The following is a 27,530-nucleotide window of genomic DNA, read 5'->3' on the forward strand; positions in this document are numbered from 1 at the left end:
AAGAACTGGCCTTGTTGACCCTTTTAATGTTTTTCTTGTTCTTAAAATTCAGTCATCTATATTTCAGGGCACAGTTTCTTGTGTCAAATGAAATAATATTTGATCAAATAATTTATTTGTAAAAAAGCTCTTAGTATGGTGCCTGCCACATAAATGGCTCTATATAAATGCTTGTTTCTTCCCCCTCAATTTAATATTCATGAACACTAAGAGATTATGAGCACCAAAGATTAAATTAACTTGTCCTAGGTCACACAGCTAGGGAGAGCAAAAATAGGAACCATTCTCTCAGAGCTTTTGCCTGGACTTGAGAGAGAGTATGTGTGTCTGCAGGTATTGTAGACATTTATTATTTTATAAGGCTGCCTTTACTTGAACTTTTAAAAATTATGTATTTAGAATTATATTAGTATAATTTTCTGATTTCATTATATAGGATAATATACAGGGTGTTTGCTTACTTCATGATAAATAAAGAAGAAAGATTAGATAAACATTCACACACTTATTCACAGTTTAATTTTATTTAAAAGGTTTCTGTGTTGTAATGCTATGATCAGAAAGGCTGCTTAACCATATTTGGAACCCATCACTTTACTGACTCAGATTCTTATAGCATTAAGGATGTTCTTTCAAAAAATTCCTACAAACATATTAAGTATTTTTTCATTTCTTTCAAATTACATTGGAGTACCTTATTCGAGACCTTTTTTGAAGAAAGGAATGAAAATTTAGTCATTTCCCACACCTTAACTTATTACTTCTTTTTTTCTCTCCAAGTAGAGAAGAATAGGGTCAGAGGTCCAAAAGCAAAATATTCTGACCAAGGTTTTTCCTAAATAGACATTGAAATATGTATCATCTAATCCCCTCTGTGCCTGCAGATAATTTCTTTTATTAAGCAGCTCCTAGGATTCATAGCTGTTCGATTGCTTTTTAGTACATTAATAATATCTGTCACAAGATTTAGGGATACAGTGGAACAATTTATTTCCCAGTGGGGTCTTTATCTAAACAAGATCTGTCTTTATAACTTTCTCAATTTAACAAGGATTCTATTGCAACATATCAGGATATTTTGTTCCTTGCTGCTTTTCCTTAAAACAAAACAAAACAAAACAAAACAAAAAAAACATAAAGCTGTGTGTTTTGCGTGTTCACACAACACAAATGGTCTCTCTGACAGCTATATAGTTGAATCACATGATACATATATACAAATTATGTGATCTATAAACTAACTTCTTTGTTCAATCTGAATTCAGCTGCCTCAATTGGCATGTACTGATAGCCTGGGAATTTGCTATGGGATTGTAGCCCAGAAGCAGGTGGTATATTATGAACACTACTTGTTCTAAATTATGGGGCTGGAACAACCTTGGAGAGAGAGTTAATTCCATTAATTGGGGGATGGGAAAGGTAATTTTCTATTTTCTTCATTAGATATGATTTTTTTTTTCATGAGCCAAATCTGTGTTGGCATTTCCATTCTATGATGTTTCATTCCTGTGCTTCATGATATTTCATCCTTTTTTGGTTCTGAATTATGGGAATTTGTGTTACATTTGAGAATATTGGCAGAGAACAAAGTGGGTACACAGAATCAGTATCACTAAAAAAGAAAAATGCTTTCCAAAAGATGGTGATCTTAGCTCCTACTTTTTGAAAGAGAGGTTCCCAAACACATCATTGTTAATTCTCGTGTTTTCAATGTATGCTATTATATTATTTTATTTTAGAACATAATAATTTATAGAAGTACTTTGGACTGTTTGAATTTCAACCTGTTGAGAGTAATTATATTTAGAAATGCAGAAGCTATACTGCAGCCAATTAAATTTCCTAAAAGATTGGCACCATCTGGATGAAGCAACAAAAATTTCTAAATAGTTTATATTCCATTAATTTCCTTTTACAGACATAAGCCACTCAAAATTATTAAATTACTATTTGAAAAAACATTAGTAAATGACCTTGTTATGATGAAGTAGGAGTGATAAGGAGTAGTTAATCCCTTAAGAAAATGGTGCTAACATTTATTAGATTGGCTAAATTGACAAAAAGAAAATTACAAATGCTGGAGGAGTTATATGAAAATCATGCTTTAATATGCTATTGATGGAACTATGAACTTCTCCAACCATTCTGCAAAGTAATTTGGAACATTGTCCTAAAAGTTCTTAAACTATGCATACCCTTAGATACCACTACTGAGTGTAAACCTTAAAGGAGTCAAGAAAGGAAGAGAATTATTTATGTAGATAAAACTTGTTTGTTTCTTTGTTTAATAGGAGCTCTTTTGTGTTGGCAAAGAATTAAAAACCGATGAAATCCCCATCAATTGGGAAATAGTTGAATAAGTTATGTTATATAAATATAATGGAGTAATTGTGCTGTCAGAAATGATGAAGGAAATGGTTTCAAAAAAACCTGGAAAGATTTTTACACTGTGAAGTGAGCAGAACAGAGAGAATAATTTAGACAGTAATTACACTATTGTAAAGATAATCAACTTTGAAAGACTTAGAAAATCTGATCAAGACAGTAACATTGTCAAAGAACTTTTGATGACACATAACTTCAAATTAGAGACCTGATAGACTCAGAGTACATAACAAAGCATACATCTTTTTCTTTCTTTTTTTGAGGGGTGGGGAGAGAGAGATGTCTATGCAGAAATTTGTTTTTCATAACTTTTATGTGTTTTAATGGGTTTTGTTTTTCTTACCTCCTCAGTGTGTACGGAAGAGGATTGTGGTGGAGAGAGAATTTGCAACTAAAAATAAAATAAAATTTAATTTTAAAAAGAACAAAGTGATAGATAGGAACCATTTAATGACATCTTGTTTTTTTTATCCTCCTTGACTTTCCTTTTACATTTAATATTGTTAACCACTACCCTTTCCACTTATATTCTTTCATTTCTTGGAATTCAAAGAATATCTCCTTATCCTCCCATCTTTTTTTCTCATGTTCTTTCTCATCCATGTATTGCCTACTAATTGTATGTCTATACTTAGTATTGAACTTGAATAGTAGCTTAAGTTATCTAATCCAGTCTCTACAGAAAGCACAATTTTTACATTATCTTCAATAGGTGGTTGTTGAATCTCTCCACTGAAAGGGAATTCACTCTCTCCCAAGTGGACCATTTTCCTTTTGGGCAGTTCTAATGAGTAAGAGAGTTTTGAGAGCACCGATAAAGAGTAGGGAGGGACATCTGAAGCAACCTAGTTCTCATTTTACAAATAAAGAAACTGAAGTCCAAAGAGACCATCCCACTTCTTGTATCTAATCCTTTTATGATACAGTTAATAGCCCACTTCATTGTCCTGCTTGCTTTCTCCTTTGGTGGTCCGCTACCACACATTAGTGTTGGTATTTCAGAATTGGCCCCACTGCTCTAAAATATGTTTTGATCAGGTCAGGGGTTCATAGAACTATTGTTGTCAGGTTTTTTTTTTTTTTTTTTAGAACCCTAAAGTCATCACTTGTTCTGCATGTTGTATTTCTATTCATGTAAACCAACATCACTTTTTTTTTATCATTCCCTCCTCATATTCCTCAGACTTATATTGAATTCTTCTAGTTTTTCAGTCATTCAATTTGTGACTCCATTTTTGTTTCGTTTTATTTTATTTTGGTAAAGATATTGAACTGATTTGCAAATTCCTTCTCCAGCTTATTTTCAGGTGAGGGAGCTGAGGTATATAGAGTTAAGTGTCTTGTTCAGAGTCACACAGTTAGAAAAAGTCTGAAGTCAGATTTGACCTCAGTTCTTTCTGACTTCAGGTCCATCATGCTTTGCCATCTATCTGCCCCATAATGCAAAGTGCTCACTCTCAAAGAACCCTCATTCTATGCCAGAAATCAGTAACAAGGAACAGTGGTGATGTGGAATGGAACGGGTCCTCAGCAGAGACAAATGTATGAGATTTTGACTCTGGCCTTTCCTCTATGTCTAATTTTCTTTTATTTTTTTCCTGGTAAATTTATTTGTGGTTAATTCAGATTGCTTTAGGAATCATGTTGGAAGAGAAAAATCAGAGCAAAAGAAAAATCAGGGAAAAATCATGGGAGACATTAAAAAAAAAAAACAGAAAAAAAGAAGTGAACATAGCATTTGTTGCTTTACGTTCAGTCTTCTTAGTTCTTTTTCTGGATGCAGATGGCATTTTCTGTCCAAGGACTATTGGGATTGCTTTGAATCACCGAACACTGAGAAGAACTAAATCTTTCATAGTTGATCATCACACATTCTTACTGTTATTTGTACAATGTATTGCTGGTTCTGCATATTTCGCTCAGCATCAGTTCATATAAATCTTTCTAGACCATTTTATAATCAGCTTGTTCATCATTTTTTATAGAACAGTAATACTTGTTCAGCCATTCCCCAATTGATGAATATCTATTCCTTTTCTAGTTCTTTGCTATCACAAACAGAGCTACTACAAACATTTTTGCACATGGGGGTCCTTTTCCCTCCTTTAAGATTTCCTTGGGATATAGACCAAGTAATTGCAAGGTTAGGTCAACGAGTATGCATAATTTTATAGCCCTTTGGGCTAAAAGTTCCAGGTTGCACTCCAGAAATGGTTGGATCATTTCACAACTCCACCAACAATGCATCAGTGTCCCAGTTTTCCCACATCCCCTCCAACATTTATCATTATCTTTTCCTATCACCTTAGCCAATCTGAAAGGTGTGAGATGGTGCCTCAGAGTTGTCTTAATGTGCATTTCTCTAATCAATAGTGATTTAGAGCATTTTTTTTCCATATAACTATAGATGGCTCTAATTTTGTTATCTGAAAGTTGTCTTCATATCTTTTCACTATTTATCAATTGGGGAATGACTTGTATTCTTATAAATTTGACAAGTTCTTTAAAAATTTTAGAAATGAGACCTTTATCAAAAACATAGGCTGTAAAGATTTTTTTCCCCTGTTTTGTACTTCCCTTTTAATCTTGTTTCTGTAGATTTTTGTCTGTGCAAAAACTTTTTAATTTAATGTAATGAAAGTTGTCCATTTTGCCTTTCATAATGTTCTCTAGTTCTTCTTTGGGCATAAATTCCTTCCTTCTCCAAAGATTTCATAGGCAAATTGTCCCTTGTTCTCCTAATTTGTTTGTGGTGTATCCACCTTTATGCCCAAATCATTTACCCATTTTGATTTTATTTTGGTATGGGGTGTGAGATGTGGGTCTATGCCAAATTTCTGACATATTATTTTCCAGTTTTCCCAGCAATTTTTGTGTGAGTTCTTATTCCAGAAGCTGGAGTTTGGAGCTTTATCAAATATTAGATTACTACAGACATTGATTACTGTGTCATGTGCATCTAATTTATTCCACTGATCCATCACTCTATTTCTTAGCCAGTACCAAATGGTTTTCATGACTTGCTTTATAATTTTAGGTTTGGTGCTGCTAAGCCACCATCCTTTGTATTTTTTTTTTCATCAATTCCTTTGATATTCTTGATCTTTTGTTCTTCCAGATAAGTTTTTGTTACTATTTTTTTTAGTTCTATAAAATAATTTTTGACAGTTTGATTGGTATAGCACTGAAAAAGATATAGGCAGAATTGTCATTTTTATTATTTTAGTTTGGGCTTTCCATGAGCAATTATTATTTTCGCATTTGTTTAGATCTGACTATTTGTGAGAGAAGTGTTTGTCTTGGCAGGTAGACCTCCAAATATTTTATTTTGTCTACAGTAATTTTAAGTGGAATTTCTCTATCTTTTGCTAATGGGCTTTGTCAGTAATATATAGAAATGCTGATGATTTGTGTAGGTTTATTTTATGTCTTGCAACTTTGCTAAAGCTGTTAATTGTTTCCAGTAGATTTTTGGACCTAGCTGCCCAAGTCCCCATATTGAGTTCACAGTACACTAAATGACACATATTTCCCATATGTTTTTTTGAAGTTCAAACTGTTCAAGTTATTCCTGTTAAGGTCATTAAGAAGTGAATGGGATAGTATAAATACATATTCTTAATCTTCAGTAGAGGGTAACGCTCACTTTCCCTATTCTTTTTCTCAGATCAAATCTTCCCTGATCCCCATTCTATTCTGTGAATACACTGAACTTCTGAATACATCTCTTTCTTGGAAAAAGAGAAGTACTGGAAATACACTTATACACATATGTATCTACACACATATGTGCACATACATTTCTACAAATATGTGTATATGCATACATAAATACATATATGTGCGCATATATAAGGTTTGAGATTATAAAAATAAGTTTTGTTGTCATTAAAGGTTCAGAAAATGTTTTAGTACATTATAATATTTGTCCTCACAGCAGTCCTGTGAAATTAATAGTGTTCTCTTGAACACTTGAAATTAATAGAAATCTCTTGATTTCATTATCTTTACAAATGAAGAAATTCAGAGTCTAAAGTAATTTGTCCATAGTTACGTGACTAGCAGAACTCAAACTCTGGCTTCTTGTTTTTATATTCTAGTAATAACTTGAGACAGATGGACATTATTAATTGGATGAATGCTGTTAAACAATAAGTATCCCAAATGTTAAACCAACTATCTTGAATAGTTTTGCACAAGGATTTACATATCCTTGTTAAATCTTAGCGCAAGATTTAATTCCAATGTTTATAATCCATTTGTGGGATAATTGAAACTGGTATATATTGATTTTAATGTTTATTTTTAAATTAGAATGATACAGTTCATTCTATAATGTGACATTTATGTGATGAAAAGATTACATATTTGTATATTACATATACAAAGATCAGTATTCTAAGAAAAACAGCTTTCTAATTAAAATTCTTTCTCGAACAAGCAAAAAGAGTAGTTGCCCTGGGCTCACAGATAAAATTATGTAGTATGAGATGTAAACAAAGGATTATAGAACATTTGAAGGAAGCATTGCCACAATGGAAGTAATGAATGGAAGTAAATAAATGAGTAGGGTAGTAGTGATCTCAACAGTTGTCAGGATAGTGGGAGCAGTCAAGATGAGGAAAGTGAATTAATGCGATTATAAGATTTTGATAAGGCAATAATTCTCTTAAAAACATTTTTGCCCAGATTTTTGCATTATAGACTGATAGCTGTATCATTAGAAGATGAAAGAATAGGGACTGAAGGAAGCAAATTGGCAAGTGTCTACCATTTTTCTACACAATTTTATATGTGGATATGGTGTGTGTGTGTATATGTGTATATATATATATATATATATATATTCACATGTGTGTGTTTATAATACCATAATTTACAAAATGTTATCTTCTTTTATTTCTTTTCTTTTTTTGAGGCATGGAGGGAGATAATTGGGGTTAAGCAACTTGCCCAGGCTCACAGTGGTATTAAGTTTCAAGTGTTTGAGGCCAGATTTAAATTTTCTTGTGGGTCAGTGCTCTATTCACTGCACTACATGCTGTGCCATACCCTGTTTTCTTCAAAGTTAGAGTGTAAATGAAGAAAGATACTCAGTTGTATGAATTGAATAAAGTCAGACTAAATTGGATCTATAAAATTTGGATAGTCTACAGAAATACTTCAGGATATTTTCCCCACACGTCCAGAGAAGGTGAGAGAGTACATGCACAACAAGGACACATGCTCCTATGAGAGCTGAAGTAAGGACCTTTCCAAACATGCAAAAGCATTCAGGGGATTTGACTAATACATTACTTTTATTAGGCCAAGGTCTAAGATAAGGAAAGTGGAAGTTTGGTAAAATAAGGGGAGTTTAATGGGATTCTAATTCCATTCTTAGCTGTGGACAAAAGAATTCTAGGAAGTACACTCAGTTGTTTGACACTTTGTTGTTAGTTGATTTCTAAAGATCTAATTGGATTAGAGGAAGCTTACCTTCTGTGGTAGGCTTTGGTTTATTGGTAGACTTTGAGACCATTTGGAGAAGACAAGAATCCCATTAAATGATTTTCACATATTTCTCTTCTAAAATAAAAATGTGCTGACTGAGAAAAAAGACAGCCTCAGGGAGAAAAACTTTGAAGATGTTTATTGATGAGTCAGGATGAGGACAATTCATGGTTGAGTAAAACATTTCAACTGGTAACTTATGCCTCAGACCAAATCAAGAACATCCAAGCTATATTTTTCTACTAGTAACCCAACCCCACCTCTGGCAAAGATGGGTATATGTCACAATTCTAGAACATTGTCCCAAATGATGTTGACTACCTTCTGAATGTCTGGGGTGAACACATGGTTAATGTAACTTCTTCCTGATCCAATTTCTGTAAAACTATAGCCTAACACTTCGGTTATGAATACCTAATTAGATTACTTCTTACATTTCTAGGCTAATACCAATCTTAACTGTTTGGAATGGTCTACATTAATTTATGAAAATCAAGTCTATCAATTAATTTCTTAAATCGGAGATTTAGATTGCTCACTTGGAAAACTAGAATAATAAATTCAAGTCATATGTGGAATCAGGTTTTCATTCTGATGCATTAGGATTCAGACACAGTGTTGGGCACTCATTTTCATTAGTTTTAATTAAGCATTAGCCTATTAAAATTTTAACTGTCATCATTGCCAAATTTCCATCAAATATTGGTTTTTGAGAATTAAAAATCAAGCGATTTGATATAAGAATTGACTTCTATATATATTTGGATAGTTTAATTATATTTATTTGTTAAATACTTTTTTAAAACCAGATTTGTTAAAAATGCTATCATCCATATTTATTTGTGTACAGAGATATTGGAGAAAGTCTTGAAGGACTGACTATGACCTCAAATGGACATGTATATAAGATTTCTTCAAATTAAGTATTGCAATGAAAAAATCTTTAAGCATTCTTTAAGAATCAAATTGCTTCTACCTTTTTCACAGATGAAATGAGAAAATGATGTCTATTTTAATCTTTCCATTGGTTTGTTATTGAGCAACTGAATTCCCCCAAACATATCTCATTTCACCAGATTTTAGTAATTCATCATTCCTGCATTCAACCATTCATTCAATAGTCTTTTAAGTTCCTTTCACTAGGGAAAAAAAAAAACCAAAAAACAAAAAAACTTTGTGTTCAGTTGGGAATGGTGATTAGTTTAGTCATATTTGAATGAACTTTTAAGGGAACCTAAGATTCAGATTATCAGGTAGAAGAGGAGGGAGGTATCATGATAATAGAATACAAGATGAATAGAATATGGAAACAGAAAACTAAGAAGTCTAAGGAAAAAGATGTGGCTTTAGTGGAGGGATTGTTTTATAAAATAGTAAAAAAAAAAAAAAAAAAAAAAAAAAAATGAAGGGAATAGTGGATAAGAGTACTTGGCCTGGAGTCAGGAAGCTTCATCTTGAATTCAGATCTGCCCTCAGACAGCTGTGTGACCCTAGACAATAACCCTGTTTGCCTGTTTTCTCATCTATAAAGCTGGAGAAGGCAATGACAAACCACTCTAGTATCCTGACCACAAAAACCCTAATTAGGAGTTAGCATGACTAAAACAACTAAACAACAGTAAAAAATGAAGTTGAATAATTAGAGTACTTTTAGTTCATGGAAGACTGGGAATACTAGATTAACAAAAAATACAATTGAGTGCAGAGAATACAGAATGCAATTGATCTGCAAATTAAATAAGTGTAAGGAAACATGAATCTTTAAGACTTTGTTTTATTGTTAAGAATCAAATTGATTCCAAATTTTTCAAGAATATGGAAATTATTGCCATTTTAATTTTTTTTTTTTTTTAAAAGTTGAACTCATTTAAGAGAGAGGGACAAATGACTCCAGACTGTTCACTATATTAAAAAGCAGCTACACAACTTTATCATCTTTGGGATGTTAGAGATGTAGAGTTAGATATAAAAATATGTGTGTTTGTATTTTGCCCTACTATGGTGAGATCAAAGAAAATATAGCCAGAAATTTAGATATTCTAAGGCAAGCAGAGTGCTGTGTTGGATTTTGCTAGATTTTCCTTCCCCTCTGATTCTTTTCCTTCCTTTTTCATTATCTCCAGTTTTATGACTTCCATTCTGAATGCAGATTGTGAATGTCCTAGCTTCTTTGAACTTTAAAATGAAGGAGTAGGACGAGAACATAAATTTTTAACTTGGGAGTCTTTGAACCTATTTAAGAAAAATATTTTGTTTATTACATTGCAATGTAATGGATGTCTTTGGTAATCATATATTTTATTTCATTAATTTCAAAACATTATTCAGAGAAGAGGTGCATAGGGTTTACCAAATTGCTAAAAGGGTTTATTACAAAAAAGTAAAGATTAAGAAAATCTGAAGTAGATCTTTAGAATCCCTACCAGCTCTAAATCTGTGATTTTCAGGAATGTTGTGCATCACAAGGCATAATGGTACATATGACTGTAGTCCCTGTTGCAATGGACAACAAGGTTAGTGAATCACTTACAGTATGAAGTTATAAGCTGCAAAATGATTTTTTTTTAAAAAATCAAGTTTCTTCAGTGATTGTTGCAACAACGTAATAAGCCCCTGGGGGGAGTGGCCATCAAGCTATTTAAGGCATGGCAAACCATTCTAGATCAGAAAAACAGCAGGTTAAAGCTTTAAACATTGGTATCAGACTTATGAGTAAGTCCTGCACTTCCATCCTGCATAAGATAGGAAAATAAGAGTAACAATAGAAACAGAATTCTCTGAAGCTATACAATGAATAAAGAACCCCTAATTATTAGAACTATGGTGGGTATTGCTACAGTAACTCCTATTTTTTTGCATCTCCTCCAGACAGCTCTGCAATTCCTAGAAAGAATTCTCCACACTTGACTTCCCTCAGGACTATGATTGGATTCTTTGTACTAATTCCTACTTCTCAAAAAAAAAAAAAAATAGACATTTGGGTTTTATCTTCCTTGTTTATTTTCCACTGACTGGTCACCACTACAAAACGTTAGGTTGGCAATACTTTTTGCACTACAAACTAGAAACACTACTTTCAAATCTCAAGAACCTTGTTAAATTCCTAAAACTCATGTTCTTCAGCTTCAAATCAGAGTCCTTATTATGAGCTAATTAACAGCCTGCTCTGCAACTTTTAAAGTTCAAAGGCTTCCTTAAGTAACAAAAATTTGTACTTCTATGTCTTTTTCTATGGGGATCTCAATGTACTTTGAAACTTAAAAAAAACATAGAGGAAATTGAAGAAGCAGAGAAGAATCATTATTTGTCTACCAGAATTTAAAAGATAATTTTTTAAAAGGGTTATGAAACGCCCATGTTTTTGGTTTTGTTCTTGACAAAACACTAGGTTTTACTCATAAATATATTCACCCTGAATCTAACCTAGCCTTAATATATCACTTAGTTTCAGATATGCTGTGAAATAGGACAACTTGTACTAGTCTAATTAAGAAAACATTTCAGTTTAAAGATCTAATATTTTTGTTTACTGAGTTCTATAGACAGTCAGTGCTCTCAGACAGGTATCTCTTCAATCAGTAATAATTCTAGTGCTTTCTCTTATCCTCTTAGTAAGGTATATCTATCATTCTTATGGCTCCTCCCTCAACCATTGTCCCTTCTTGTCTCCTTTCATTTTTTTTTAAGTTTTTATTTGTATTTTATCTCAAGTGTCTTACTATCCTTCCTTCCTAAAGTTAAGCCATCTCATATGGGGGTAAAAAAGTATTTTTAGAGAGAAAAACAACAGCATAAATTATTGATACTTGGAAAAATCCTAAAACATGTAATTCTCCTTCTTTTCAAGACTTGTTGAATTATTTATTTTATTTCATCCCAACTTAAATAGTTGAATAAGTTGAATAAGCAATTTATTTGGATTGTATAGAAGCATAAATATTGATGAATAATTTTGAAAAGCGTTAGATATAGGTACTAAAAAGTACAGTTTTACTTCCAATTTTAATTTTCCAAGCTGAAACTTCTTAGATTGTATGCAATCCATTTCCTTACTTTTTAACTTCTATACTTCACCAGATCTTGAGAGAATTAACCCAGAACTTCATAATCTTATAATAAATCTCCATTCTTTCTGACTAGAGTTATCAGGATTGTAGTGGGTAAATACTAGGCTGGATGACAAGTTCCATCAGATTTTCACAGCTTTCACAAATATTCAAAGATCAGAATCATTGTTTCTAGATCCCCCAGCTTCTCAGTGTACTTAAGCCCTTAACAGGGCAGCATTTAAGAAGCATGTTACTTAACAAATGTTTATTTATTAATTGAACATAACAAACTCAGGGAATAAAAAAGTGAAAGGAAATGGCCAGACTTTCCTCCAGATTTCCTAAGAGAAAAAAATAAATTACTGATAGAGTATGAGACTAGCGCTAAAAATGCTGAAAAGAGAAGAGATAAATAGAGACTGTTATGGATAGAGACACCAAAACACTCAATTACATTTCTTATAAGGAAAAAGTTACACTAAACCAGGATTATTAAGGGATTAATTAACAGGAAGGAAGCCCTATGATAGCACCTTGTGAAAAAGCAGCGAGCAACAAGAAAACTGTCCATAGAAAAGTTTGGTCTTTAAGCTATTTGTGGGGTTTTTGGCTGCTTAAGGGGGAAGTGAACTGAAACATACACGATGTAGCCAAAATAATAGAATGTATGAATATTCAAACAAGATGGACTTGGCTACTAACCTGCCACAAATCATTTTTGACCTAAATAGAATATTTATGGATTTCTTGCCCTTAATTGTAACCATGATCTATTTAATTCATAATGTTCATAACTGCAAACGTAATCCATTTTACCCATAGAGATACAAACAAACTTTGTTTATTTGACAATTTTCTTCAAGGTACAGTCTCATTAAGATGGATTTGATCACTGTTCTGTAGTCTAATTAAACTTAATTCCAATGGCCCATTGCAATTTTTTGAGGCAATAGAATATTTATATATTGAATATTTCTTGAAAAAAAGCAGTTCTTAACTGAATTCTAGAAATCTTTTCATTTTGCTAATATGTCCTCATCATAAGTTTTTTTGGATTGGAATGTGCCTTTGCTTTATTTTGCCTGACTAGGGTAGTTGACTTTAATTTTGAGTTTCCTAGTGGGAGGGATTGTTGAAGAAGCTTCAAAATCCTTTTAAAATGGTTAAGAAATTAGTAAATACTTGTTTTGTGGCTTTTATATAATAGTTATATGGGGAATGGGCAATATCATTAAAATCTTATTACACAAAGTGCCTGATATTTTATCTCAGAATTATTGATGAAGAGTGTAGAATGTTTCATATAGAATCAGACACATTCATGTAGTGACAAAAAAAAAATACATTGAGAAGCCAGGAATTTTAAACAAGAATAAGCAAGAAGTTCAAAGTTTAAAGTGGTTATGCATTTACACTTGTGAGCGATCCTTCACTTTTGAATGGAGAACTTTGAAGGCTGGAGTACAGAATAAATAAGAAAAAAAATAAGAGGAAAGATCTTTTAGATAAGATTTTATTTTTTTTACAGTTATGAGTTTTATGCTTTAGTTTATTTATTAATGAAATATTTTGAGTATTTAGCATATAGAATCTAAGAGAAGGGTTATTTTTCTTGTGATTTTAAAGTATTTTGATTCTTGTTATTGCAATCTGAATTTAGTTATCAAAGATTATGAAATATACTATTGGATGGAATGAAAATCAAAATAATAAGCATATATTTAAAGGTTTATCTAAATTTTAGGATGTATTTATGGGGCCTCATTATTTTGTCATGTAGGTGTTCAACAGAAAAGAAATTCATTGAGAAACAATTGAGTTTAAGTTTAATTCTGTGTGATTCTGGGAAAATCACCTAGCCAACCCATATGGTTAGAGGTAATTTCTCATTTGAGAGTTCCCTATATCAGTGTTTTCACAGGCTCCATCCCTATCCAAATCAAAATTGTAAGAAATGTGTGCCCATTGACCCTATAATACCACTGGGGGAGAGAGGAAAGACTCTTATGTACAAAATTTTCATATCAGCACTTTTTTGTGTGGTAGCAAAGAACTGAAAATGAAGAGGATACCCAGAACATGGTGAATGCATTAACAAATCATGATATATGATTGGGATGGAATATTACTTTTTGCCACAAGAAATAACACAAGGAAAAGATTCAGAGAAAAGTGGAATAACATATTACCTGATGCAGAGTGAAGTGACCAAAACCCAGAAAACAATTTATGCAGTAACTACAGCTTTATAAACAAGTTTGAAAGACTTGAAGACTTTGATGAAATGCCCAACCGTGGCTCTTGTGGACTTATGATGAAGCATCTTCCTACCTCTGCATAGAGAGCTGATAGAATAAGGATATAGAATGAAACCTGGCTTTTGTAGGCATTGCCTTTGTGGGATTATGTTTTCCTTGACCACACTTCCTTTTGCTGTTATTGTTCATCCTTCATTTTTGAAGAGGGACCAATGACATTATAAGATGATGTCTTGATTTACACATGAATTGGATTAAAGTGAGTTTCTTGCAGTCATCCAAGACCAGGAACGGGACAAAATTCAAGAGGATATATATTAAGCCTAATCTTCTGCAGTCCCTTCTCTCCATCCCCCCTACCACCACTAAATAAGTGTTATTTGATGATTTTTTTATACACACACATGCGCGCGTGCGCACACACACACGCACACATATACACACATTAAAAAAAAATTTTTTTTTGCTGTTTTTTGTTAGAAATCCTGTCTTGGTGTTCCAGTGTATCCATCGCCACGTAATTTGCCTAGACTGCTTCCATTTATACTGCGTAACAAGATTGAATGATCGGCAATTCATTCATGATCCAATGCTTGGTTATTCCCTTCCTTGTGTGGGTAAGTCTGTCATTTAAATTTTTGATCAACTTGAAAAAAAAATTATTCACTTAAAATTGAATATCATTTAAGCAAATCAAGGGAATATTAACTTATGTTAATGGTTTTACATTTATATTTATACTTGCCTATTTGCTTATATATATAACATATATTACTATATGAAACATTTATTATCTTCATATTTATTGTGCATGCCTCTATATAATATTGTCTATCTATATGGATATGTTCCATGCATGTCACTGTATCATTTCTGAAATCAGTCAATGTGTATGTTTGTTTTTAAGAGCAAAACACATACATAAAGACTTGTAAACACTGTGGAACCACAAATGGAATATAAAATATAGTTTTTGGCTGTGAAGAACTTAGTCATATTGAAGAGAGAGTTTTAACATTAATGAGTAGTTTATGGAAAGACACTAAATAATATGGTACAATAAATTTAATAGGATTTTGGAGGCAATGCTGATCAGGAGAAACTGTGAAGAAAAAACGTATATTCTTTGGACCATTTTGATATTTCTGCAGATCTACTGCCTTTAATGGTATTTGATCAAATCAAATGTATTCTGTATATGTTGGCTCTTCTATTAGAATGTGAACTCTTTGAAACCAGGAAATATGTGACTTTTCTGTTGTTATCAACAGAGATTTACATATAGTGAGAATGTCCTTATCTTGGCAAACTAATAAGAGCACATGTACACGAGTCACATAGAATGGGAATGTATGAATGAGTTGAGACCTGTATTGTTGGAAGGAAGACCTAAAGTGATGTGAACACAGATTCATTTTAGTATTTCAATGCTTAAATAATCATTCTAAAATCTGATATTGGCTCTAAAAAGCATTTATGTATATTTTTTCACATAAACATTTTTGGTTTCCAAGTTTTTAAGGGTTTAGCAACACACTAACTTTAACTTTTCTTTAAAAAGCCTGCCTCTTGACCTGCATATCTCTGAAACAAATAAGTTATTAGTTGTATGCTTTCATTTTCAAACGCTAATAGGAAATTTAGCAGAGACATCTGTTAAAAATTATTTTTATAAACTGCCGCTACAGTTTTGAAAGACAAATCTCTAAAGAAATGTCAAGTCTAAAATCTTCTGAGTTGTTTTGTTGACAGGAAACACAGTAAATAGACAGATTATTTTTAGAGTTTATATCACAATTCCTTGTTGCATTACATCAGTTATGGCTGCCTTAATCCTATCTGTCCTTGATATCTATGGTCAGAAGGTCATGAGCATACCTGTCTTCAAAAAACAAAGATAAATGAATTTGGGAGCCCTTTTTTGAACTTGTTTCATGACAAAGAGCATCCCCTGAAGACTAGATCCAACAGTAGGCCTCATGTAACAAATATGTCCTCTGAAACCAGCTTCTCTCTTCATTCCATTGAACACCTTCTCTCAGATATAGAGGAAGAATGTGCTTTTAAATATGCACATGCTATGTTCTAAATCATGGATTTTGATATCTCACATATCCCAATGATTTAATTATTTACCTGCTTAGAGCCATAATTGCATTCAGAAAAAAAAATTGAATTTGATAACATTTTCTGGACACTTCCTGGGCTCATCATGTCCAAATATGTATTTTGTTTTCTTTTTAAGTTTCACACATTTTTTTTAATTCCTACCTTTTAAGGAAGGAAAAATGGAATTCACATTATAAGATGGTTTCTGTGATATAACTAACTATTGTGCTTTTTGTGTATTGTGTAATATTGTGGCTATATAGTTGTCATAGCTTATTATAACTTAACTTGTCATCATGTTCTGTTGAATATCGTAAATGTTTCCCTGGAAAAATGTAGATTTGCTAAAATGTCTTCTATTTAAACATTGATGCTTTAAAAGGGATACAGTTGTAGTCAACAAGCACCTGCAATTTGCCAGGAATTGTGCTAAGGATACAATGAGAATTCAAAAAAGAGCAAAAACAGTCCTTGATGTCAAGGGACTCATATTTTGTCTGTACTCTGTTCTTACTCCAAATAACCTTTAGAAAAATTCTGTGCCATCAAGGGTCACAGTATTGAGATAATGGTGGCTCGTTTTCTCAAAACTGAAAACTTTCATATTTGTTTCTTCATCACTAGATGCCTTTTCTACCGTCTTCCACTTTTCCTTTTGAATGACACCTTCTCTGCCACATTTTCCTTCTATTCTTTGCTTCTTTTTATTTTTTTTTTAACTTGTGTTCTTTCCCTCTTCTTTCAGTGTGCCTCATTCTTCACCTTTTGCAGAGAAAAGCCTGGACTTTACTAGACATCATCAGCCAATCAGTGTGTTTCTTTCCTTCCATACAGTGAAAACATGGGATTTATGTTCATTCATTGTTGGTTGTCCAATCAATGTTTTATCTCCTACTAAACCAAATACCAAATTTTTTTTTTTTTAATTTTCATTCAGTGGTTATGGCCAATTGCAATATTCTTCCAAAAGACAGGGTTCTTGAATCTTGGTCATCAAATCTAAGCACAAATCATTGTACATTTGTATGTGTGTACATACATATATATTTCTATAGTATTCATTCCTCATCAAAATTAATAATATGTATGTATGTACAAATATGAATATAAATAAGTAAGCTGTGTGGTACTAAAAGGCCTGATATATAGTAATTTTTAAAATTTTTTGAAAAAACTATAAGTTTTAGTGCAGGTATTGGAATCATATAGATCCATTTGAAAATATTTTGGTCTTTATCTGTTATGTAATTAATAGAGGAAATATTCTATATAGTATTTTCAAGAATGAGGATCAGCAATTTTTATAAATTAAGGTCACCAAGAGAGTCATGATTTGATCTTGGTCTCACAGTTAATATGTTTCAGAGGCAGAACTTGAACCCAGATCTGTTCTCTGTTGTGCTACTTTGTCTCTCACCTCATGTATAATAATGACTTAATTAATATTATTTGATTTAAATCCTACAAAATACCTCATTGTTTTATATATATATATATATATATATATATATATATATATATATATAGCACACTACTCATACCATCTTGTAACTCTCCACTGCCTTTCAAATAAAATGAAACTGAAATTCTTTGAAGGCCTTGATTTCCATCACTTGCAGCCATACAGCATACAGTAGCACCAGAAGAATATTGACATTAAAAAGATAGATCTTTGTTTCAGGAAGAAGTATAGGGTCATTAAAAACACAAGTTTCCCAAATGCCATACAGTTCATTTTATTCCTCTTGTATATTTTTGGACCCCATCCACTGTTACTATCCAAGATAAATATATTGATATCAGGGAGAGCCCTATGGGTTGTCGATCCAAGTGCATATAATAATGTGGACAATAGGCACTTGGAAATAGTTAGGATTTAGAAATAGCTTTGTTAGATAGTTTTATTATATGTTGTACAGTACATATGGCACCCATTATGTTTTTGCCCATATAATAAGATTATAATAAAGTTACACATTAAGTAATTGGGTGAGCCAACTTGACATATCCCTACTATGGTTTTCATGCTATTTTAGTAATATTCAGAGCCCTTTTGTTCAAATAAATTTTACTCCTAAGTGTTTTTCCTTGCTCTTGCTTTCCCCACTTCCCTAGTCTTTTTGAAGGAAAGGGCATTGAGGAGTGGTGGAAAGAAATTTTTTTTTTTTATTTAAAGAGATAGCATGCTCTTTTTATAAGTGAAAAATCAAAACATATTTCAACTATAGTTTCACTTACTGCACTAAAGTTGTTTGAAAAGAGGCCAATGTGTGAAAAAGAGCCACAGGGAACCTTGCTTGGACAAGAATTATTCAAGTAGTTATCTCTGAAAGCATTTTTTTTCTTTGAGTTTGTTTTCTTCAGCAAGATGAGACTCTTTCCTTCCTATTTTCTTTTTTTTTTTTTAATAGCCTTTTATTTACAGGATATATACATGGGTAACTTTACAGCATTAACAATTGCCAAACCTCTTGTTCCAATTTTTCACCTCTTACCCCCCCCCCACCCCCTCCCCTAGATGGCAGGATGACCAGTAGATGTTAAATTTTCCTTCCTATTTTCCACTGGCATTTGCCCCAGTTTCTGGTAATGTGTAATTCCATACCTTTTGTACATTGTTGCTGATATTAAAAATTATTGGGGGGTTTTTCCTATTCTGCATAAGATTTTTTTTAATTAAAGCTTTTTATTTACAAAGCATATGGGTGGGTAATTTTTCAACATTGAACCTTGCAAAATCTTTTCTTTCAAATTTTCCCGTCTTTCCCCCCCACCCTTGCCCCTAGATGGCAGGTAGTTCAATACATGTTAAATATGTTAAAATATATGTTAAATCCAATATATGTATGCATATTTATACAGTTATCTTGCTGCACAAGAAAAATCATATCAAGGAGGAAGAAAAAAAATTGAGAAAGAAAACAAAATGCAAACAAATAACAACAGAGAGAGTGAGAATGCCATACTGTGTTCCACATTGTTTCCATGATTCTCTTTCTCGGTGTAGATAGCTGTCTTTATCATTGAATAAGTGGCACTGATTTGAATCATCTCATTGTTAAAGAGAGCCATGTCTGTCAGAATTGATCATTGTATAATCTTCTTGTTGCCATGTACAATGATCTCCTGATTTTGCTCACTTCACTCAGCATCAATTCATGTAGTCTCTCCAGGTCTCCCCGAAATCATCCTGTTAGTCGTTTCTTACAGAACAATAGTATTTCATAGCATTCATATATCATAACTTATTCAGCCATTCTCCAACTGATGGGCATTCACTCAGTTTCCAGTTTTTGCACATGTGGGTCCCTTTCCCTTCTTTAAGATCTCTTTGGGATATAAGTCCAGTAGAAACACTGCTGGGTCAAAGAGTATGCACAGTTTGATAACTTTTTGAGCATAGCTCCAAATTGCTCTCCAGAATGGATGGATTTGTTCACAACTCCACCAACAATGCATCAGTGTCCCAGTTTTCCCATACCCCCTCCAACATTCCTCATTATCTTTTTCTGTCATCTTAGCCAATCTGACAGGTGTGTAGTGGTACCTCAGAGTTGTCTTAATTTTCATTTCTCTTATCAATAGTGATTTGGAGCACTTTTTCATATGACATCAGAAAATTGTCTGTTCATATCCTTTGACCATTTTTCAACTGGAGAATGGCTTGAATTCTTATAAATATCAATTAATTCTCTCTATATTTTAGAAATGAGGCCTTTATCAGGACCTTTGAATGTAAAAATGTTGTCCCAGTTTATTGCTTCCCTTCTAATCTTGTCTGCATTGGTTTTGTTTGTACAAAAACTTTTTAACTTAATATAATCAAAATTATCATTTTGTGATCAATAATGGTCTCTAGTTCTCTTCGGTCACAAATCCTTTCCTCCTACACAGATCTGAGAGGTAAACTATCCTATGTTCTTCTAATTTATTTATAATCTCATTCTTTATGTCTAGATCATGAACCCATTTTGACCTTATCATGATATACAGTGTTAAGTGTGGGTCTATGCCTACTTTTTGCCATACTAATTTCCAATTTTCCCAGAAGTTTTTGTCAAATAGTGAATTCTTATCCCAAAAGCTGGGGTCTTTGGGGGTTTGTCAAATACTAGATTCCTATAATCATTGATTATTTTGTTCTATATACCTAACCTGTTCCACTGATCAACTTCCCTATTTCCTAGCCAGTACCAAATGGTTTTGATGACCATTGCTTTATAATATAGTTTTAGATCTGGTATAGCTAGGCCACCTTCATTTGCTTTTCTTTTCATTAATTCCCTCGAAATTCTTGATCTTTTGTTCTTCCAGGTGAATTTTGTTGTTATTTTTTCTAAGTCAGTAAAATAGTTTCTTGGGAGTTTGACTGGCATAGCACTAAATAAATAGATTAGTTTAGGGAGTATTATCATTTTTATTATATTTGCTCAACCTATCCAAGCACACTTGCTATTTTTCCAATTGCTTAGATCTCACTTTATTTGTGTGGAAAGTGTTTTGTAGTTTTGCTCACATACTTCCTGAACCCTCCCTTGGCAGATAGATCCCCAAATATTTTATTTTTTTGACAGTTACTTTAAATAGAATTTCTCTTTATAACTCTAACTGTTGGATTTTATTAGTGATATATAAGAATGTTGATGACTTATATGGGTTTATTTTATTTCCTGCAACTTTGCTAAAGTTGTGGATTATTTCTAATGGCTTTTTAGTTAATTTTCTGTGGTTCTCTAAGTATATCATCATATTTGGTTTCCTCATTATCTACTCTAATTCCTTTAATCTCTTTTTCTTCTCTTATTGCCAAAGCTAGCATTTCTAATACAATATTGAATAGTAATGGTGATAGTGGGCAACCTTGTTGCACCCCTGATTTTATTGGGAGTGGTTCCAGTTTATCCCCATTACATATGATGCTTGCTGATGGTTTTAAATAGATGCTACTGATTGTTTTAAGGAAAAGTCCATTTATTCCTATACCTTTCTAGTGTTTTTAATAGGAATGGGTGTTGGATTTTATCAAATGCTTTTTCTGCATCCATTGAGATAATCATATGGTTTTTATTAATTTGGTTATTGATATAGTCAATTATGCTAATAGTTTTCCTAATATTGAACCAGCCCTGCATTCCTGGTATAAATCCTATTTGGTCATGGTGTATTAACCGGGGCATGATTTTCTGAAATCTCTTTGCTACTATTTTATTTAAGATTTTGCATCAATATTTATTAGGAAAATTGGACTAAAATTTTCTTTCTCTGTTTTTGTCCTACCTGGTTTAGGTATCAGTACCATGTTTTCTAAATAAAATTTTAAAGAGGTTTCTTTTATGTTAAGCATGTTTTACAAAAATTGTGATAGGCCTTTAAAAAAATAGTATATTTAATTATAAGCTAGTGGGAAAGGTTATTCAGGAAAGTAACAAAATCTTAATTGAAACATGCCTTAATAACATTTGTTGTGATCAAGGTCAATTATTGAAAAATTACATTAATATTAGTTAAAAGCCCATTCAGCAGTAATCTTTAATGTGACTATGAAATATTTTTAATAGTAGAATAATTGAAGTTTTAATCTTGTTAAGTTAAAGTCATCCCAGACCCTTTATCTCTATTGTATGTACAGATTGCTCTAGACTTTATAGTGATGGTAACAGCTATTATTAAGCAGTAGGCATTTATTGAGTACATACTATGTGACAATCATTGGGCTAGGTGCTGAAGGTACAAAAACAAAACTGGAATTTTACCTTCCCTGTAGGAGTTTACATTCCAAACAAGAATATAATCTGCATGTATGATTGTATGCATTTAGAAACATACTTATATATCTGCAAGGTAATGGGACAGGATGAAGAAATAAAAATCTCACAAAAAGTAGTATTTGAATTGAACTTTGAATGAAACTTCTGTATGTCTTTAGTGCACAGAGAACATAATATATTTTTGCTTTAGTTCTGACATGTGATTTCCAACATATGGAACCTGTAATTCAGCCTGGAGAAGTAACTCCCTCAACCAAAGCAAATGACTTGAACCTTCAAGTCTGAGAGTTGAGAATGTCATGAGGTCCCAATGAGTCAAGTGATTTTTTCATGTTCACATTTCTAGTTTGTGTCAGACCTGAGACTTAAAGCCAGATCTTCTCCTACCACATTTTGCCAAACATAGCTGTTATAGTTAACTTTTTCTTAATTTCTATAAAGTATAAAAATGAATCGCTAATATCTCTTGAATCACTAATATCTCTTTTTGTTGACTCAATTTAGAGCTTACAATACCATCCATAGCAGAAAGAAAACAAACAGCAGTATCTACAGAGGGTTACTGTGAATGATAAGATCTGTTATTTTTGTCAGAGGATTTGTGTGACAGGAATTTAAAAAAAAAAAAAAAAGCATTGCTTCCTGGAAAAATGAAATATTCACTGTGTCAGTAGTTATATGCACCACTGGCTACACTATCATACCTTTTTTTTTGTATGTATGCATTAGGTTTTTAATACTGCATTACTTAACTGGACCTGCCACTGTGGCTGCTAATTAGGAAGGGTGTAGTATTAGAACATTTTAATGATATTATTGCCTCTGCCTTATTTTCTCTTGCCTACTCAGCCTCTTGGAGACTTCTTAGGAAATGGACTCTGAAGCAAAATAGGGGCTTTTCTAGGCTCCTAGATATAAGAGATAGGTATCTGAAGCAAGAATTGCTTAGGAAGCAAGCCATACACTGAAGTATCTATATTTAAATGTCTATTAAGTATATGTGTGTGTTATAAACACATATTTGTCATATATGAATGTAATAGTCCTCTAGAAATACCCAGTTGGTTGTTATTCATTCTTATCATCAGAAGCATTCATTAAGGCTCCCGAGGGCCATGTCAGATTTTCTGCTTTATTTACTTTGGTCACTTTTTCTAAAATGCCATGCAGTAGAGTGAAAGTGATATATTCTATCTCCCTGTGTGCTGTCTTGTATTAATGAGACACCATGCATAGAAATGGTTGTGAGCAGGTAACCCCCAACAAGCATTATAAATGTGCTTAATGGAGATGATTTGCATATTCATGAAAGACAGTTTATAACTTTTTGTTTCTAAGCAAGACAGAGAAACAGTTCAATACATGAAGGACATATCAATACAACAAGAAAGGGAGTGGTTTAGTATGGTAGCACGATTGGCGAAATTACTGGGTCTTGAACTAGATGACACTCTTGCGTATTTCTAGTAGGTTCAGCACGATGGCTACTTCTCAGCAGTATGATGGAGTGATGGAACGAGTGCTAGAACTGTCGTCCAGCAACTCAGAATTCTACTGTGATTCCAGTAATGTTAATGGGAACACAATTTGCTTAATTGTTGCTGTTGCTGTTCAGCCTTTTAAGTCTTGTTTGACTCTCTGTGAGAGAGATTCTGGAATGTTTTTGTATTTCTTTCTCCAGCTCATTTTACAGATGAGGAAACTAAGGCAAGCAAGCTCCCAGAATCACACAGTCAGTAAGTGTCTGAGGCTGGATTTGAACTCAGCTATTCTACATTACCAGACTGGTGCTCTATCCACCGTACCACCTTGCTGCCCCTCATCTGTATAGAAGAATGATTCATATATTATCTTGGTCATAGGATTATTGTGAATAAAACATCTTAGAAACCCTAAAGTACCAGAAAAGTGAGAGGCAATAATGAAGATGGTGATGATTCTGGCAGGGTCCCTTACTTGTTATAGTGAAAGGAGGCCAGATCTATAATTTCAGTGACATAGGGCACTTTCTACTGAGGAATCCTCCCTAAAAGTAGAGTTCTGCAGCTTCTATGCATTTTACAGCCTTAGATCTTTGCCTTAAGTGATTTGCTCAGTTTCATAGCCACTACTATCGCTACCTCTATCTCCATGTATGTCTGCTAATAGGACTATGTAGTAATATTTTCATTATATATTTTTCAGATTCTTATCAAGATTTTTGTGTTGGATTTGTGTGTGTGTGTGTGTGTGTGAATGTATAAGTGTGTGTTTGAATCTAGGTCTCTGTAGAAGAATTAGGAAGAGAATAGATATAGAAATGATGAAATTAATGGAAATAAGAAAGAGGAGGTCAGGAGAATTCATGTTTTTTGGTTCAAATACAAATATGTATGTCCTCTCCTTTTCCCCTTTCCTGCTGTCAGCTCCTTCTTTGTATTATTAGTCACCTTTCAGTTTAGAATAGACGTTCCCTGAGGTCCCTTCCAGCTCAAACACTGTCTGACTGTGATTCAATAATTCTTAGACAGTCACCAGTTTATTGTTACCTCCAGGTAAAGAGAAGGCCTGCTGGAAGTGAACCTGTCCATCAGATTCTCTTTTGCTACAGTAATGTGACATAATGGTTCTCCCTGAGGTGTATCTTAGCTATAGTTATCATCTTTCTCTACATGCATCATGGCATAAATGCCCAAAATTGCTATGAGCAACTTGCAAACATATTGGCTGGAAACCTCACTTTAAAATCTGGGCTGCTAACCAAATATTTCAGAAAGTGCTTCCTTATCACTCACCGCAACACCCTCTCCTTGGTTTTTAATTATGAAATTAGCTTTTCTTCTCAATACAAAAGATCTTTAGTTTTATGAGTTGCCTTTTAATATCGAGGTTGCTGAGCTTTATTTATAACCATGACTTTTTAGTTCATTTTCAGAAACCATACATTAGCCCTTAAAGCTATTAAGACCCAAAGGATCAGTAAGAGATACTATATCTAGGCCAAAAAACACTGATTTTGAGCCTCCACTCTCTTTATAAAAAGCAGCATAATCAGTTATGTCATATACAACTTAGCCTCCTTCCCCTCTGCCATCCTGTTCTCCAACCACTTCTCTAGTTAGGGTGATTGATGGATCTGCAGTCCTAGTTATATTCTTTTGGCCTAAAGATTCTTTAAGAGGGATGTAAATCATAAAATCATCGCTCTAGGGCTGGGAGGATCCTTAGAAATCATCCAATCCAGTTACCCAATTTTAGATTTGAATGCTGATCTTGTGTAGATCCAAGTTCACTACTTTTAGAATTGTACCTTCAGGGCAGCTAGGTGGTACAGTGGATAGAGCATCAGCTCTGAAGTCAGGAGGACCTGAATTCAAATCTGGTCTCAGACACTTAACACTTCCTAGCTATGTGACCCTGGGCAAGTCACTTAACCACAATTGACTCATGGGGAAAAAAAAAAAAAAAGAATTGTACATGATACTTTTTCAAACTGAACTCTTCACTGTCCTCTGCATCATGAGTTTTGTGACCTTGCAGACCTTGCATCTAATCTTCTGGGCTTTAAATATCTTCTTATAAAATCAGAATAATATTCTGCCTTCCTGAAGGCAAGGGAAAGGTTTGCCTGATTATGTGAAGGCTATTCAGACTCTCAAACGTGTATGTTCTGGGTCATCTCCAAGGAATTGGATAGCCCTTAAAGCTGATGCTTCTCATAGTAGAACTTCTGAGGGCTTTGTCAGAGAACTTAATTACTATTAAATATTTGAGCATTGGCTATTTTCTCAATAAGAAGTATGCATTCCTCTTTATATAATAACTCATTGTAACAAATATATCTTCCATCATCATCTATGTGAATGTATATACATATATATATATATATATATATACACACACACACATGATCAGTATAATACGTAGTTCTTGCAGAAAATTGAAAATATCTTTCATAAAAGAATATGAAAATCTTATTTCATAAACTGCAATTTGTGGGATTATTTGAAATAATGAAACATTTTTTAATTTAATGATATATCAGTACTTATTTAAGATGAAAATAATTTGACCTTTAGCAGATACATTGTCATATTACTCATTTCCAATATATTCCTTTGAAAGATGTATGTGAAAGTGTGGATTTGATTGGGTACAATGTAATGCAATGAGAAAATCACCTGAAGTGGGAGCTTAGAGAGGTGGACTGAAGAATGCTAAGGAAACCTTCTATGTCAAAAATTATCTCACTCTACAAGCACCATATTCATTTAATTCTTGCGTATCCAGAATTTTAGCTTGCTATATACCTGGTCAACCCTCTATTGCCTTTCTTCATGAGAGGATTAAAGCTACTATTTATAGCTTTTAATTATATTATAAATAGCAAAAGAAAGAGATTCAGAATATTAAAGAAGTTCACATTGTCTGAAGAGGTTCAGAGAAAAAGGGGAAATCTTAAGAGGTTTATATGACCTCTGTAGTTCAGACTATGATATTAGGCCACAAGACAAATTTCTAGAAAAAAAAAGGTTTATTGTTCCTCCCTTGCTCCACCTTTAAGAGGGTTAAAATTGTAGGTAAAGCTGCAATATTCCAGACAAATGCTTAATTAACCTTCTAACTCTTAAATTCTATGATTCTGTGGACAATGTATGACCAGTATCAGATATTTGCATAATGCCTTTTAATATCCTCAGTACACTAGCAGAGGCATCTTGATATAGTAGAAGAAATACTGGAATCAGAATAAGAAAAACCGAGTTTGATCCCCAAATCTATTGTTTTCTGTATAATGAACTTGGCCTCTACTTCCTCACAATCCTCTGGGGAGGGGAGGGGGTAGAACTAGAACTCTAAGGTCTCTTTTACCTTAAAGTCTGGGATCCTTTACTAAAATTACAGACCTAACAAAGACCACAGAGTTTGGTATATGATGAAAATAAATGGGTTACAATATATTACTAGGCAAGAATTGTACAAGAAAAGCCATGGCAGTGACATCATTAGATAAATTTATGACTGAAAAATATATATTACAAGAGTGAGAGAAGAATTGATAGTTTACATGCTTCATTGATATCCTCACAATATAAAGAAATACAGTAAAATGCAACATCTTCTGCCCCATAATATTGGTTGAATCCCTGGATTCAGGAAAACTTTCCTGAAATGAAAGGAAAACTTTCTATAGTACCTGGACAACTATTACAAGTATGAGAATATATGATGTTTTGATCTTCATTTTGGAGAGATTATTCATACCCAGATCAAAGTCACCAAAATATCATAATGGTACAAGTAGCTAGAACACATTTGGAAATATTGGAGCAAAAAAAGAGGAAAATGTAAAATAGTATGATGGATATAAAGGACTCTTAACTAGAGGTAGTTAATGAATGGAAATTTTATTTTTAGATTTCTCTTTTGTTAATTTGCGAGTTTTTTTTTTTTTTTTAATGATTCAACTTGTCTAGGATAGAGGAAGA

The 27,530-nt window shown here is 33.0% G+C and overlaps 1 protein-coding gene across 4 annotated transcripts in view; it reads left to right on the top strand.

Annotated features, from left to right (window-relative positions):
• The window catches only part of PRKN (parkin RBR E3 ubiquitin protein ligase), a 1,838,204-nt gene that overhangs the window by 1,252,416 nt on the left and 558,258 nt on the right, over positions 1–27,530 (top strand). For all 4 annotated transcript variants that reach the window (XM_031968387.1, XM_031968390.1, XM_031968388.1 and 1 more), the window contains one exon: positions 14,666–14,802. In XM_031968387.1, the coding sequence (XP_031824247.1) occupies positions 14,666–14,802 (137 nt within the window). The remainder of the gene's footprint in view (positions 1–14,665; positions 14,803–27,530) is intronic.

This window comes from Sarcophilus harrisii, chromosome 4 (assembly GCF_902635505.1).
Source record: "Sarcophilus harrisii chromosome 4, mSarHar1.11, whole genome shotgun sequence".
Taxonomy (NCBI): Eukaryota; Metazoa; Chordata; class Mammalia; order Dasyuromorphia; family Dasyuridae; genus Sarcophilus; species Sarcophilus harrisii.